The sequence below is a fragment of the Tenrec ecaudatus genome, chromosome 18 (genome assembly GCF_050624435.1).
Source record: "Tenrec ecaudatus isolate mTenEca1 chromosome 18, mTenEca1.hap1, whole genome shotgun sequence".
Classification (NCBI taxonomy): Eukaryota; Metazoa; Chordata; class Mammalia; order Afrosoricida; family Tenrecidae; genus Tenrec; species Tenrec ecaudatus.
The window spans coordinates 23,087,868-23,103,506 of record NC_134547.1 but is presented as its reverse complement, the minus strand read 5'-3'; the positions used below and the strand labels follow the sequence as shown (position 1 = coordinate 23,103,506).

Genomic DNA, 15,639 nt, shown 5'->3' with positions numbered 1-15,639 from the left:
GTATGGGCCCCAATAAAATGATATTAAAAAAGTATAGTTTATATCATATTATCCCCTTGTCAAAAATCTAAGAGTTTACCATTTCAGAATAAAATCCAGAATTCTTAGTAGGGTCCATAAAAACCTACATGATCTTGTCTCAGCCACTTCTCTGACATCTTTTACTTACTCATTGTGTTCTAGTCACAATCATCTCTGTACTGTTCAAATATGTAGTTCCTTTTTTAAAACATATCTTTAAAAAATGTAAATCCTTTTATTGGTGGTTCTTACAGTTCTTATAACAATCAGTTCTTTCTTTTTTGAAATGTTTTCCCTCGAAATATCTGCATGGCTTGTTCCCTCATTTCATTTAGTTTTCTGTTCAAATGCCACATTATGAGAACGTCCTATTGTCAACTAAAAGTCAACTTCATCAAACAAGGGCTTTGCACTTGCTTCATTTACATCTTTATCTCTAGTATCTAAAGCTGTAACTTGTACTTTGTTGACACAACAGTTGTCATTTTGAAAAATATAAATGTACAGCTAAACCATTCATGGGATATCCTAGTTGACTGGCATCAAAATATGTTTAGTGATTCTACTCTGAGTTTACTGCATAGTGCCTAAGGTTTTAAGAAAGCTTGCAAGTGGCCATCAAAGGCATAGATGGTTTCTGTTCACTGCAGACAACAGGTCAAGAAAGAGGGTAAGGAATAGGAGGATATAATATTCATGGTGAGTTAGTTTATTGTGCCAACCTGGCCAATAAACACATGTGGGGTTCATTGAAGGGCGGAGGGATAAATGGCTCGGCGAGCCTCGCCTTTCTAGTTCTCAGGTCTCTTGCTTTCTGATGGTCGGACCAGGGTACAGTTACCTTAGCCAGTTCCCTGCTTCAGCTTGCAAGGCTGACTTCCTGAAAGACATCCCCAAGGAGAAGCTACATGGCCCTACCCAGATGCATCCCTGGATGCTGGAGCAGCCGTGTGGAGATCCCTGCCAGTACTAAGATGTTTACACACTCACTGACTCGGCTTTTCTCCTGCAGTTGGCATCGTTGTGTCTGTTTTGTGAGATGGACTTTCTGGATTGGTGTTGGCCATATGGGTTAATGTTGGACTTGTGGGCTTGGGTAGCACTGGGTTGGGATGTTTTCTTGAGGTGCACTTAACCTTCATATAAAACTTTCTCTTAAACATGACTTTCTGTGATTTGTTTCTCTGAAGTACCCAGACCAATACATTATGGTACCTTGGGAGTTGGGTACTGGAGAAACAAATCATATGATAGGGAGTAGACGTTTGTTTGACCTCTCCCTCGTGGTAGTTTTTCTTGTCTAGCCATAGGTCAGATAAATCCACACTATTTACTCAGTTGTTTTCTGGGAAAATATGGGAACTGTGAAAATAGAAAGCTTGTAAGCCCACTGCTTTGAACCTTTAAAATTTGATCTTTAAATGGGTTTAGGCCAAACTTGCAAAGAAAGGTATGCCCCACTCAGTGCTTTGGAGTACTCAGGAGTCTTTGTCAGAAGCTGGAAAAAATCTGGAACCATGAAGAAAACTCCTCTCTGGAACTGAATGTTAAGGGAGCATAGTAGCAGGCGGAAATGTTTGCTAGGTGATCACCTGGGTCTACTTGTTGAGTGGAAGTGGGAGAAATGCAGCAATAAAGAGATGGGTTGAGTTTGGCCCCTGACACCTGTGGACTTGGTTTACAGGAAAAGATGAGAGCAGGTTGACTGGTCTGAGGTTCATGACCTAGCATGAGGGGGCTAGGCTTGTTGAGTATTGGTGAGAACCGATGGTCTAAAGGCAAGGCGACCAATGGGCACCCTGTGGAGGCTGAGTGAGGCAGCCCATATTGAGTTGACCAGAACCCGACCAGCCGGACATTTTTGAGCCTGTGAACTGGTGCATATTGTTACTGACTTTATGGATGGCCTGTCTGGATTTGCAGACTTCACAAGGTTCCAACTGGAATGAAGACTCATGTCTAAAAATATGATTGTCTTCTCTGAGAACTGGGTTGATGTAAGTGGGCAGTATATATATTGGATGCCCAAAACTGGGGGAGATAAAGGCACGAAGTGGTTGGCTTACAAGCTTTTATAGGTGGGGAAAAAATTCACAGGATTATAGGGTTACGGTACAGGTGTTACTAATTGCAACTGTGGAGCTACAGATTTATGTACAGGTGCCAGATTGGCAAGGGGTGGACTTGTGGGCTTGGGCAGTACTCGATTGGGATTTTTTTTTTTTTTGACTCACAGTTAATCTTCATATAAAACTTTCTCTTATACATGCATTTCTGTGGATTTGTTTCTCTGAAGCACCCAGAATAACACACATGGCTAATTGCTTCTAGGAACAACTACCTGCTTTGCCATGAGACCAGTACTGGATTGTGCCTGACTACCATTATTGAGCATTTGGATCAAAGATTCTGGTTAAGAAGGGTAAAATGTACAACAAATTTCAAATTCTCATGGAATACAGACATTCTGGATCCACGGAAGGGAGAATAATCCCTGAAATGATTGCCTTGAGATTTTCTTCAAACCTTATACCAAAAATATCCACTGAAATCTTTAAAAAACAAACCAGTTTAGATTCAATACGACAAAAGGTCAGCCTTGAGCACTTAACTATCTTGCTCAGTGTTGTTAGATTCTGGCAGTTGTGGTATCTTCAATATTTGCCAATACCATAATTCGAAAGCATCACTTCCCCTCCCTATTTATCTTATTAATTATTGGTCCATGTGATGGTTAGGATTTATGTCAACCTGTAGTAGCTATGTTAAGACAGGGGTGGAGTCCAACCATCAGTCAGGCCATAGCCTCATGAAGCCTCCTTGAGGTTGTGGCCTTTTTATAAGAGGCACTGAGGAGAACTGGCTTTTCTTGCTTGTCCCGCTTCACCTTCCTGGCTTGCCTGAACTATGTATCTGGCTCTGGGGTTGGCTGCTTCTAAGACCTGCGAACTCTGGCTGCGGTAGTGCTCTGCTATGTTCTTGCTAACCTTGGATTCATGCACCTCTACAACCATGCCTGTTGTCTCTGCTTCTCGTTCACCTGCCCGCTACACTGGTTGGCAGCTGCGTGACTCTAGCATCTGACCCATGGATTTGATATGAGTTGGGCTGCTTCCTTAATATAAATTCCTTGATATTTCTTATACATACATGAGTGGGTCTTGTTTCTCCAGAAAACTCAGCTTTAACTGCCCAGTTGTGAAGATTTTTGCTTTATGTTCATGTCAAGGGTAATTCATATTATCACTGTAGTCTTTGATCTTCATCAGTAATTGCTACAAATCCTCTTCACTTTCATTAAGCAAGATTGTGTCATCTGCATATTGAGTTAATGAGTCCTTGGCCAACCCTAACTTAAAATTCTTCATATGGTCTACCTTCTTAGATTATTTACTCAGCGTTACGATTGACTAAGTATGGTGATTATAAAGAATACACTCTTTATGCATACCTTTGCTTATTTTAAACCGCACAATATACACTTTTTCTTTTACAGCAACTATATATAGGTTTGGTATTATAAAAATTATAGGTTTGGGAATTGATTCTTCACTATGCTATCCATAACTTGTTATATCCCCTACAATAAAAAAATCTTTAGAATAGTCAAATACAAAAATAAAAACCCACATGTAAACACCTTTCTGGCAATTTCTACTTTCAGCCAAGATCCCTCTAACATCAACAATGGTATCTATCATTCTACCTCCTCTTCTGAATCCAGTTTACATTTCTGGCATTTCACTGCTAATATGCTTCTACAACAATTTTTGAATTGCCTTTAGCAAAATTTTACTCATGTGTGAAATTAACATTGTTTGATATTTCCTGTTGGATATTTTCTTTCGAATGGGCACAAAGTTGTATCTCTTCCAGCCAGTTGGCAAGATAGCTGTCTTCCAAATTTTGTAGCACAGACGAACACTAAAAGGTTGTTGAAACATTTCTATTTATATTATTTGTATTCCAGCAATTGCTGGAGCCTGGCTTTTTGCAATACCTTCAGTGTGGTGTGGTAGTTACATAATCTGGTGTCAATTTGAGGTTTAAGAGCGTAGTGGTGAAGTCTAGCCTGTCAATCCAGAGACAGCCAATGAGATCTTTGTGTTGGCATGGCCTTCTGAAAATTCTGGGAACTTTTTTTTTTCCTCCTTGGAGGCAGGAGACACTCTCTTGGCTCACTTCCTCGGAGACTACTGGCAAGGTTGACTCCCTGTGAAACATCCCTGAGAAGTCACATGGACCTACCCTGATGCAGCCAGAACCCTGGACCTGGAGAAGCTACATGGAGACCCCTGCTAGTGCTGAGATGCTCACAATGCCACTGGATCTACAAAACTTCCCACCTACTGGCCGGTGATCTTCCTGCATTTGGCATCATTGCACGTGTTTCGTGAGTCTGAAGAGGACTTTATAGATTGGTGTCCGACATATAGACTAATATCAGACTTATGGACCTGATCTGGACTGGGCTATTTTCTCAATATTCAACTTTTCTTGCATATAATAAACCTCTTCCTTAAAAAAATTTTTTTATAAACCTCTTTCTTATTCACATGAGCCTCTATGAATTTGTCTCTCTAGTCTACCCAGACTAACACAAAACCAATATCATTGGTTTTTGATGTGTTACTTGCTGAAATGGTTAAACTATGATCCATCCTTTTTGGAATAGTGACTCCGTGTATCCCTCTTCTTTTGATAATTCTTGTGTACTTCAATTTTTGCCCATAGAATCCTTCAATACTAGCTATTGAGGTCTGAGTTTTTCTTTAGCTTTTTCACCTTGAGGAATGCCAAGAGTATTCTTCCCTTTTGTTTTCTAGGTTTCCTCAAACCTCTTTGAAATCTTCTGCTCACCTTTTATTCACCTTTTCTCCCATTCACTTTAGAGTACCTGTTCTAGAGCACGTTTCAGAGCCTCTTCTGAAATTCAATTTTGTTTTTTTTCCCTTTTTGTTCTTTCAAATGACTTTTTGCTTCCTTCATGTCTGACATCCTTGTTATCTTTCCACAACCCAACTGGTGGTAGCTCATTAATGTTCAATGTGTCATATCTAGTCTTGAACTAGTCTCTAAAATGATGGGATATGCTCTAGGTGGTATACTGGCTCTCATGGACTTATTTTCATTTTCGTCATGCTTCTACTTGACATTGTATATGATCAATTGATGGTCTGCTCCACAGTTGGTCCCTAGCTTTGTTCTGACTGAGGATATTTAGGTTCTCCAACTATCCACCTATGTAATTTGATCCCTATGTATTCAAACTCGTGAAGTATATATAGTTGTTTGCATTATTGATTTAAGGTATTTGCAGTACGTTGTTGGTCATGAAAAATTCTACACACTATCTCCATCACTGTTTTTATTCCTCAGGTTATATTTTATGATCACTAATACTTTAGTAAAATTTTCTAGGAGTACTGGTGTTGCAGGGGGTTACAACTTAGGCTACTAATCAAAAGGTCAGTAGTTTGAATCCACCAGCTGCTCCTCAGGAGAAAAATGAGGCTTTCTGATCTAGGAAAGATTGACAGCCTTAGAAATCCAGAAGGTCAGCTCGACTCTGCCTATAGGACCACTATGAGTTAGAATTGACTCAATGGCAGTGGGTGGTTATGATTGGTAGTGTTTTTATTTCTAAATTTCACATTCAAATAATCAGTTGCCTGATTGATCAATACCTTAAATTATAGGATCTCCACCTCCTACTTACACTTCAGAAATTGCACAATATTACACTCTTATCACACTCAACTCCTTTCTGACTCGCAAACAAAATTAAGTCTTTCCTCTGGGTTTTTCTATTTCTCTTCCCTTGATTTTTTCCACAGCTAACCTTTATTGATGTTGCAATTCAACTGCTACCTTCCTCTAATTAACCCGTGACCATCCTACATCAGAACACAGTCAGGTTTTGACATTTGCTAGCTGGTGCTACATATCCCTGTTCAAAGGCAAAAAAGAGCAATTTGGGTGGGGGAACTCAATTTAAAGAGCAGTTTCTCTCTTGAAGGGATCAAAGATTAGTCCCATCATTGAAATAAAAGTGGATTGTACAAGACAAGAAAAGTGGTTAGTGGGAGCTGAGAGAGGGTTTGGGAAGCTTGGGTTTTATAGCTTTTGTGATTGGCTTAGGTGTCAGGCCTTCTTTACAAAGGCCTTTGAGGGGAACTTGACATAAACAGCTTAAAAGTACCACCTCATAGATCACTTGTGTTATTACCAGTAGCAGCTTCTGCCCCTGAGAGGCCAGCCCTTATTCACCTGAAATTTGTCTTCTGGTCAAGGCTATCACCACCATCTTGGGATCCTTGCCTTGCTTCAATAACAAACATATATCTGATGTAGGGATTGGACATCCAGCTTAAAAGAAGAGAGATGGAACATAGTCAAGCTATGAAAATACCATATTCATATCCAGTATATTGGTACAGTACATCAGAGAAGAGAGGCCTTGGTAAATATGACAGAGGAAAATATTCCTCTCTGAAGAGAAACAGTAGCCTACACAGAGGAGTTGTCCATTTCTATCTCTACAAAACATAACCCTTTCTTTATGGAACACAGATCAGAAATTTGTAATGAAGGAGACAGAGATAATGGAGGTCAGATTCAGAATATTGTGTAGTGTCCTTACCCAGTGAAAGTAAGTTGTTATAGTTCTCTGACATCACATCTCTATATAATTCCCTCTGAGCAGGGTCAAGGTATTCCCATTCCTCCGGAGAAAAGTCTATGGCCACATCCCTGAAAGTCATCAAACACTGAAACAAATAATCCATTCATTATTGTGAAAATATGGTCATGAGTTTGAGGTGAAAAGAAAAAAGATGAATGGAAAAAGGGTGAAGGGGGTTACTGAAGAAAGTGACACAATTCCATATTTAGAGTGGCCTAAGTAATAATACAGAGAAATTGTCATATGAGCAGTTTTCCATTTAAATATGTATTGATTAAATCACAAAGCACATTAAAATATCAAAGAATTAAATTCTCAAGTATGAGTTCTTCCTTTCTCTTCTTCCTCTAATGAAGAAGATAAATAATTATTAAACCCTGAACTATAAAGAAGAATCAAGATTTTAGGGCTTTTTTGGAACACTCAGAATCATTAAGTCTGACATATAGAGGAGGAGTTTAAAAAGGCATTTAGACTAATAAAGAGAGTAACGATACCAGGACCAGGAGGGTAGGGGAAGGTGAGGGGAGGTCACAGTGACTGACGTATAACTCTGCCCCTCCCAGGGGGAAGAACAACAGAAAAGTGGGTAAGGGGAGACAGCAATCGATGTATGATATGAAAAATAATTGACAAATTATTAAGGATTCATGAGGGAGGGAGGGAAAAAATGAGGAGCTGATTACAAAGGCTCAAGTAGAAAGCAAATGTTTTGATGATGATGTTTTGATGATGGTGGCAACAAATGTGCTTGACACAGTGGGTGTATGTATGGATTTTGATGAGTTGTACGAGCCCCCAATAAAATAATAATTAAAAAAAGACATTTAGATGTGAATGGATCGCTTTGATACTATCATTAGCTGGAATAGGATAAATTTGGGAGCAGCTTTGTTATGGGGTTAAGCAATCCAGAAATCCTATAATCAATAAATCCGGACAATTATCAGAGCCTAAATTGTGAACACTCCATTTGTATCAGGCGATGGAGAGTGGGCGCCCAAAACCCATCTGCAGAGTCTCTACCTGATTAAGCTGCTGGCAGATCCCCACGAGATCATCCTATGTGCAAATATTCTTCTTGCTTGTTCCATGACAAAAATTTCTTCCCTGGCCTTTTAAAATTCAGTGATCTTTTCTTCCTTACCCATTACTTGTATTTGTATCTCTGTATTATTTTACCCTTACCACTTAATTTTTTTCTGTTTTTCACTGTTTGTCTTGAGGTTTTCAGCTTGCAAAGCACAGAAGGAGCAGCGGCACAGATGAGAACTGATGCAAGGCATTCTAGGGGAAGTAGGGTGGGGGCCTGGGAAACAGGGAGGGTGAGAGAGTTGGGGGAGCAAACAATGTATGTAGGAGGAAGCATGCTCTCGAACTGATGGCAATTACACAACTAATTTTAAAAGTTATTTAACAATGGGCCAGGGGGAGAAAATGTTCTAAATGTTGATTGTCTTAATGACTGTACAATTCTTCTTGATGTGACTGAACTATTAAATTGTGAAAATAAATAAATCTGGTGTTCATTAAAATAAAATGTACTTCAGAAAGGAGAAAAGAAATGGCAACTCACAAAGGGCATGGTTTTTAAGAGTTAGAACCAATCAATTTTATAGTTTCCTCTTCTGAAGATACGCTGAGTCCTGAGAAACCAGAGCTGGAGAAAGAAAAGGAATTTATGATATTAGACTTACCACAAAATTAACATACTGAACAACTTAGAACTACCGTTACTTACATTCTCTTTTCTCCTATATTTACATTCTATGAGGATTAAAAAAATTAAATACCACAAAATTATTAATATATTTATCCAAAACATATGAATGAATCAAGAAAGGTAAAGAAGGCATTCTATTTCCCAACTTCGTCTTTATTTTTTTTTAGATTTAGAAATGTTTAGTGATGATTCAAAGTTCTCCACTGTTTCTGACTTGGAGACTGAAGGTTTTTTTCTCTTTTAATGAATCACATACTAAAAAATAAACCAAAATGAGTTTAATTTAAAAGATGCTATGAAAATAAAATAAAATATGTTATGGCTACGGCTCTTCAATTTTAGGTAAAAAAGCCATTAGGTACAACTCAATGTGGACAAGGATCATTTTAAAGTGTGGCACGGGAGCCAGTACAAATGGTTGCCCTTTGCGGAAGTTACATAATCTGTTGTCAATTTGAGACTTAAGAGTGAAGGGGTGGAGGGGTGGCCTGTTGCAGCCTGATGACCTTATTTGGAGGCACTAAGGAGATAAATAGCTCACTGGAAATGGGACACCTGCTCACTCCCTTGGAGACTCTACTGACAAGGCTCACTCCCTGTGAGACATACCTGTAGACAAGGCGCGTGGAGCTACACTAGAGCCCTGGAGCTGAAGAAGCCACCATGAAGACCCCTACCAGTGCTGAGGTGCTTCTATTGCCATTGGATCCACAAAACTCTGCACCCACTGGCCTGTGATCTTCCTGCATTTGGCATCATTGCACATGTTGTGTGAGTCTAAAGAATGTACGGACTATTATCTCTGCAGGTCTATCTAGATAAGATAGGCGGGATAAACAATCAGGAGGAGAAAACAAAGGGACCGATGGATCTGGGGGGACATGGGAGAGGGGGAGGCGGGGGAAACCAAGTGGGTGTTAAACTCAGGGTTAAGGGACAACAAGTGATCCAAAATTGATGGTGAGGAGGGTGTAAGAGGTCTAGCAGGGCTTGATTAAGGGCAATGTAACCGAGAGGAATTACTGAAACCCAAATGATGGCTGGACATGCTAGTGGGACAAGAGGAAAGTAAAAGGAAACAGAAGAAATAATTAGGAGGCAAAGGGAATTTATAAAGGTCTAAACAAAGGCATGTACATATGTAAATATATTTATATATCAGGATGGGAAAATAGATTTATGTGCATATATTTACAAGTTTAGTAGTAAGGTAGCAGATGGACATTGGACCTCTATTCAAGTACTCCCTCAATGCAAGAACACTTTGTTCTATTAAACTGGCATTCTATGATGCTCACCTTCCCAACACAATAAGCAAATGTGATGAAGAAAGTTGATGGTGCCTGGCTTTCAAAAGATATAGCACCTGGGGTCTTAAAGGCTTGAAGGTAAACAAGCAGCCATCTAGTTGAGAAACAACAAAGGCCACATGGAAGAAGAACACCAGCTTGTGTGATCATGAGATGTCAAAGGGATCAGGTATCAGGCATCAAAGAACAAAAAATCATATCATTGTGAATGAGGGGGTGTGTGGAGTAAATCCCCAAAGTCCATCTGTAGGCAATTGGACATCCCCTTACAGAAGGGTCGGGTCTTGGGGAGGAGACAAGCCAGTCAGAGTGCAGTGTAGCAACAATAGACCATACAACTTTCCTCTAGTTCTTTAATGCTTCCTCCCTCCTCTATCATGATCCCAATTCTACCTTACACATCTGGCTAGACCAGAGGATGTACACTGGTACAGATCAGAGCTGGAAACACAGGGAGTCCAGGACAGATAAATCCCTCAGGACCAATAATGAGAGTAGTGATACCTGGAGGGGAAGGGGAAGGTGGGGTAGAAAGGGGGAACTGATCACAAGGATCTACATATAACCCCCTCCCTGGGGGACGGACAACAGAAAAGTGGGTGAAGGGAGACATCGGACAGTGTAAGACATCACAAAATAATAACAATTTATAATTTATCAAGGGTTCATGAGGGAGGGCGGGCAGGGAGGGAGGGGGAAAATGAGGATCTGATACCAAGGGCTCAAGAAGAAAGAAAATGTTTTGAGAATGAAGCTGGCAACAAATGTACAAATGTGCTTGACATAATGGATGTATAGTATCGATTGTGATTAAGAGTTGTATGAGCCTCCACTAAAATGATTTTTTTTTTAAAAAAAAGAAAGAAAAATTCTGCTGGGTGGAATCCTTTTCTAGATAGCAATAGATCCAGTAATTACTGGGCAACTTCTACTTTCAATGTTAGAAATAAAGCTTTAGAACTCTCTTCTTACTTTAAAGCAGATTTTGCCATCTAGCTTTTAATATATCAATGAGACCCCACCCCCACCCCTCACTTTTATTTCTGTGGTATGAGCTGACCTGGGCTCAGAGAAATGGAAGAAAAAAATCCATGTCAAATGAAATAGCAAGATAGCACAAGTAAGATTTCCTACCCCCAAAAGAATAACTGGAACACAGATGACCACAAGTGAAGGTAGGAAGGGGCAATTCAGACCTATATATGGAGAGACATACCTCTGACCAATAATGCAAATAAAAGTCAGTTTCAGACAAAATATCAAGTATTAGAACCTGGAACACCCTGAAAGTACAAGAGGTATATCCAGCCTTCCAAAGATGAGACCCGTGTGGCCCAGGGAAGCCTCAGGGCCATAGAAAGGGAGCAGGAAAGACAATTCTTAATACGTTTGGACTGAATCAATTGAGACTAAATGACTCTGAGACTGTCATCCTGAGATACTTTTTACACCTTACTCTGAAATCACCTCACGAGAGGATCTTTTAGCTAAATAACAGATGGCTCACAAAAGACAGAATATCACTAGTGAGTAATGAGCTCCTTTAAGGGCTCATCTAATCATTTGTGGGCAACACCATTCCTGGGAGTGTCGCAACAATCTAGGGGTTCTGCAAGAACAGACACCTTTATTTTATCTTGGATTAAGGGCTATAGCACAAAGGTTTTAATTGCCAAAGGGGCACCGAAAAAGACATATATATAACATATATAATTTTTTTCTGAAAAGGAGGCAGTAGGACAAATACATTTTGGAACCTATGCTCTCCATATATAATGGTCAATAATCACTTTAAGCAAAGGAGAGAAGAGGGCAAAAAACCTAGCTCACTGGAAACAGTATAATCAGAATGGATTGAATGAGAATGACATGAAAATGTAACTGAAAAAAAAAATTAAAAAAACAAAAAAACAAAAAAAAACAAAAAAAAAAGAAAATGTAACTGAATAATTTCTGTAGAAATGATGATTCTGATTCAAAGTGGCCAATACCAGTTCATTTCAGTTTACAATGCCTACAATATCGATTTTATGTGTTCCATTTCATTTCTGACAACTTCCAATTTTCTTACAGTCATACTTCATACACTCCAACTTCTAATTACTAATTACAACTTCTAATTACTAACAGATGTCTGCAGCCATTTCTGCTCATTTTGAGTTGTGCTCCATCAACAAATGAAGGTTCGAAGGCTTGACTCCTACAAGCTTTAATCTATCCTTGTCATTATGGTCAACACTACTTTGAGAATATGTGAGTGCTTTCTAACCTAATTCAATCTGTATGCTGAGCAAATCAGCTGAGAAGTGGATTATAGGAAGAAGAATGTGGCAACAGGAGCTGAGGAAGGCTTATTAACAACCCAAAATAAGCAGATGATCCAACTTTGCTTGTTGAAAGTGAGAAGGCCTTGAAGCACTTGCTGATGAAGATGGAGAACTTTGGTATGGATTAAAACTCAATGTAGAGAACACCAAAATCCTCACATCTGGACCAGTAGGTAACATCATGGTAAATGGAGAAAAGATGGTTTTTGTCAAGGGTTTTGTTTCTCTGGGTCCACAATCAATGATTATGGAAGCAGCATTCAAGAAAACAAAAAATGCATTGCATTGGGTAAATCTGCCCAAAGTTTCTTTAGTGTTGAAAAGCAGTTTTCTTTAAGCACTAAAGTGGGCCTAACACAAGCCATGGTAAATTCAATAACCTCAAATATATGTGAAAATTAGACATTGAATAAGGAATACTGATGAATTCATGCATTTTAATTATGACACTGGTGAAGAATATGATACTGGTGAAGACAGACAAAAGAACAAACAAATCTGCCTTCAAATAAGTACAGCCAGAGTGCTTCTTAGAAGCAAGGATGGTAAGACTTCATCTCATGTACTTTGGACATGTTACCAGGAGAGACCAATCCCCGGAGAAGGACATCATGCTCAGTAAAGCAGAGGGGCAGTGAAAAAGAGGAAGACACTTAACATGGTAAACTGACATAGTAGCTGCAGCCATGGACTCAAACATGAGAACCATTGTGTGGAAGGCACAGGTCCAGGTATTCCATTCTGTTAAAAATGGGGTAGATATGTGTCAGACTCGACTTGAAGGCACTTAACAACAGCAGTGAGTGCTTCCAGGACTCAATCAGTTTGTTGAAACATTTCAATCAGTATTCCTATAATTCTTTGTTTTGTCCTAGTTTTTGCTAATGCCTTCAGTGCTGTTTGGACTTCTTGTTTCAAACCTCCAGTTCTTGGACACAGGCTACCTCTTAAAATGGTTGAATGTCAACCAATCCTTTTTTGACAGTGAGTTTGTTTGTTATTTCCGTATCTTTTGATACTTCCAACTTTTTAATAGATGTAAAGAAAAATTGATCCTTCAGTGTGCACAGTGGGAAAAGCATGTATTTATTCCCCGTAGGAGATGTCTATAGAAACACTTCTCTAGACCATTAGTTAAGTTGACGGATATGGCAGTTACATAATCTCTTGTCAACTTGAGCAACGGGATGGAGTCTAGCCTGTCAATCAGGTCACAAGGCAACACCCACCAGGAGGATTCTGGAAACTTCTTCCTCCCCGGAGTTGGGATATACGCTCTGCTTCATCTTCATGTTGACAAGCCACAGGCAGCCAGAACCCTGGTGCTGGAGGAGCCTCATGGAGACACGCACCAGGGCTGAGAAACTTCTACAGCTACTCGATCCACCACTGGCCTGTGACCTTCCTGCATTCGGCATTATTGCATGTGCTGCGTGAGTCTAAACAGGAATGTATGAACTAGGGTCGGACATATTGGCTAATATCAAACTTAGGGACTTGATCTGGACTGGACTGGGATGTTTCCTCAATATGTAATTGTTCTTTGATATGAAGCTCCTTCTTACACACATGAGCGTCACAGGATTTGTTTCTCTAGTCAACCCAGACTAACACAACAGACTAAGCAGATACACTATTCAAATCTTCTACAACACAGTATTGTTATGTACGTAAGGATGTCGAGGGCACCTAATAACAATATCCCTTATGAACACAGATGCAAAAATTATCAACAAAATCCTAACCAACACAATCCAACAAAGTATAAAAACAAACAAAAAGTTAAAAAAATCATAACTAAGCAGGATTCATAACAGGTATGTAGAGTGGTTCAACATTAAAAATAATGTAATCATGTAACACAAACAAAGGGAAAGAACTACATGATCACATCAATTGACACAGAAGACATTTACAAAATCCAATACCCATTCCTGACAAAAATGCGCAGCAAGACAGAAGTGGGAGGGAAACTGAACATTATAAAGGACACGTACACAAAACCAATGACCACCATCTCACTTAATGAGGAGAAACTGAAAACATTCCCCTTGCAAGCCAGAACCAGAAAAGGATGCCCATTATCACCATTCCCAGTGTGCTGCAGGTCTTAGCTAGAGCCATTAAAAAACAAAAAGAAATAAAAAACATTCAAATTTGCAAAGAAATTAAACTGTGTATTGGCAGACGATATGATTCTACAAATAGAAAAATCACAATTATACAACAAGGAAATTTTTGGAAATATTAAACCTTTAGCAAAGTGGCAGGGTATAAGATCAACATAGGAAAAAAATCAACATAGTGGAGGGAGAGTGGGTGCAAAGGGGGAACCGATTACAAGGATCTATATATAACCTCCTCCTTGGGGGATGGACAACAGAAAAGTGGGTGGAGAGAGACGTCAGACAGTGTAAGATAAGACAAAATAATAATTGATAAATTATCAAGTGTTCATGAGAGAGGGGGTATCGGGGACGGAGGGGGGAAAATGAAGAGCTGATGGCAGGGGTTTAAGTGGAGAGCAAATGTTTTGAGAACGATGGGGGCAAGGAATGTACAAATGTGCTTTACATAATTGATGTATGTATGGATTGTGATAAGAGTTGTAAGAACCCCTAATAAAATGATTTAAAAAAAATCAGATTCCTGTATACAAAAAAAAGAGAGCTCTGGAAAGGACATTTATGAAGCAATTATCATTTTCAATAATCACACAAAAGGTGAAGTACTTATTAATAAACCTAATAATAAACAAAAGACTTGTACAAAGAAAATCACAAAAAATACTACAAGACATCAATGGAGACTTACATAAATGGAAGAATGTCCCGTGTTCATGGATAGGAACACTTACAATTGTGAAACTGTTAAAAATTACCCAAAGCAATCGATAAATACAATGTAATTCCAACCCAGATCCCAAAATCATCCGTTAAAGAAAAGGAAAAACTACCCACTAACGTTATATGTACAGAAAAGAAAACCAGGATAAGCAAAACACTAAAGAAGAAAACATTTCAGAAGTCTGCAGTGGTTACCTAATCTGTTATCAATTTGAGGCTTAAGAGTGAAGAGGTGGAGTTTAGCCTGTCAATGAGATCAAAGCTTGATGACCTCAGTTGAAGGTGCTAAAGAGACAAATAGCTCGTTGGAGGTGGGACACTCCCTCACTTTCTGCCAGACATTACAGACAAGGAGAAGCCTGATGGAGTTATGCTGATGCAGCCAGAGCCCTGGGAGCTGGAGGAGCCACATGGAGACCCCTGCCAGCGCTGAGATGCTCACGGCGCCAATGGAGCCACAAGACTTCCCATCCACTGGCCTGTGATCTTCCTGCAATCCAGGTCATTGCATGTGCTTTGTGAGTTTGAAGAGGACTTTACAGATTGGTATCGGACATATAGACTAATATCGGACTCATGGACAATCTGGTCTGAGATGTTTTCTCAATATTCAATTGCTCTTGTAAATAAAGCTCTTTTTTATACACATGAGTGTCTATGAATTTGCGTCTGTAGTCTACCTACCCAGACTAACACAAGGCCTCTCACTTAGCAACCTAAAATTCTA

At 39.4% G+C, this 15,639-nt stretch overlaps 1 protein-coding gene across 5 annotated transcripts in view; it reads right to left on the bottom strand.

Moving 5' to 3' along the window:
* The window catches only part of ZNF30 (zinc finger protein 30), a 154,442-nt gene that overhangs the window by 7,579 nt on the left and 131,224 nt on the right, over positions 1-15,639 (bottom strand). For 3 of the 5 annotated variants that reach the window (XM_075537135.1, XM_075537134.1, XM_075537136.1), the window contains 3 exons: positions 8,283-8,366; positions 6,665-6,791; positions 6,292-6,390 (listed from right to left, as the gene is read on the bottom strand). The exons of 1 other annotated variant lie outside the window; for it this stretch is intronic. In XM_075537135.1, coding sequence (XP_075393250.1) covers positions 6,292-6,390; positions 6,665-6,791; positions 8,283-8,291 — 235 coding nt within the window. In that variant the 5' untranslated portion in view covers positions 8,292-8,366. Of the gene's footprint in view, positions 1-6,291; positions 6,391-6,664; positions 6,810-8,282; positions 8,367-15,639 lie in introns of those variants that run through there. One more of the 5 variants, XM_075537133.1, reaches the window with a different exon arrangement.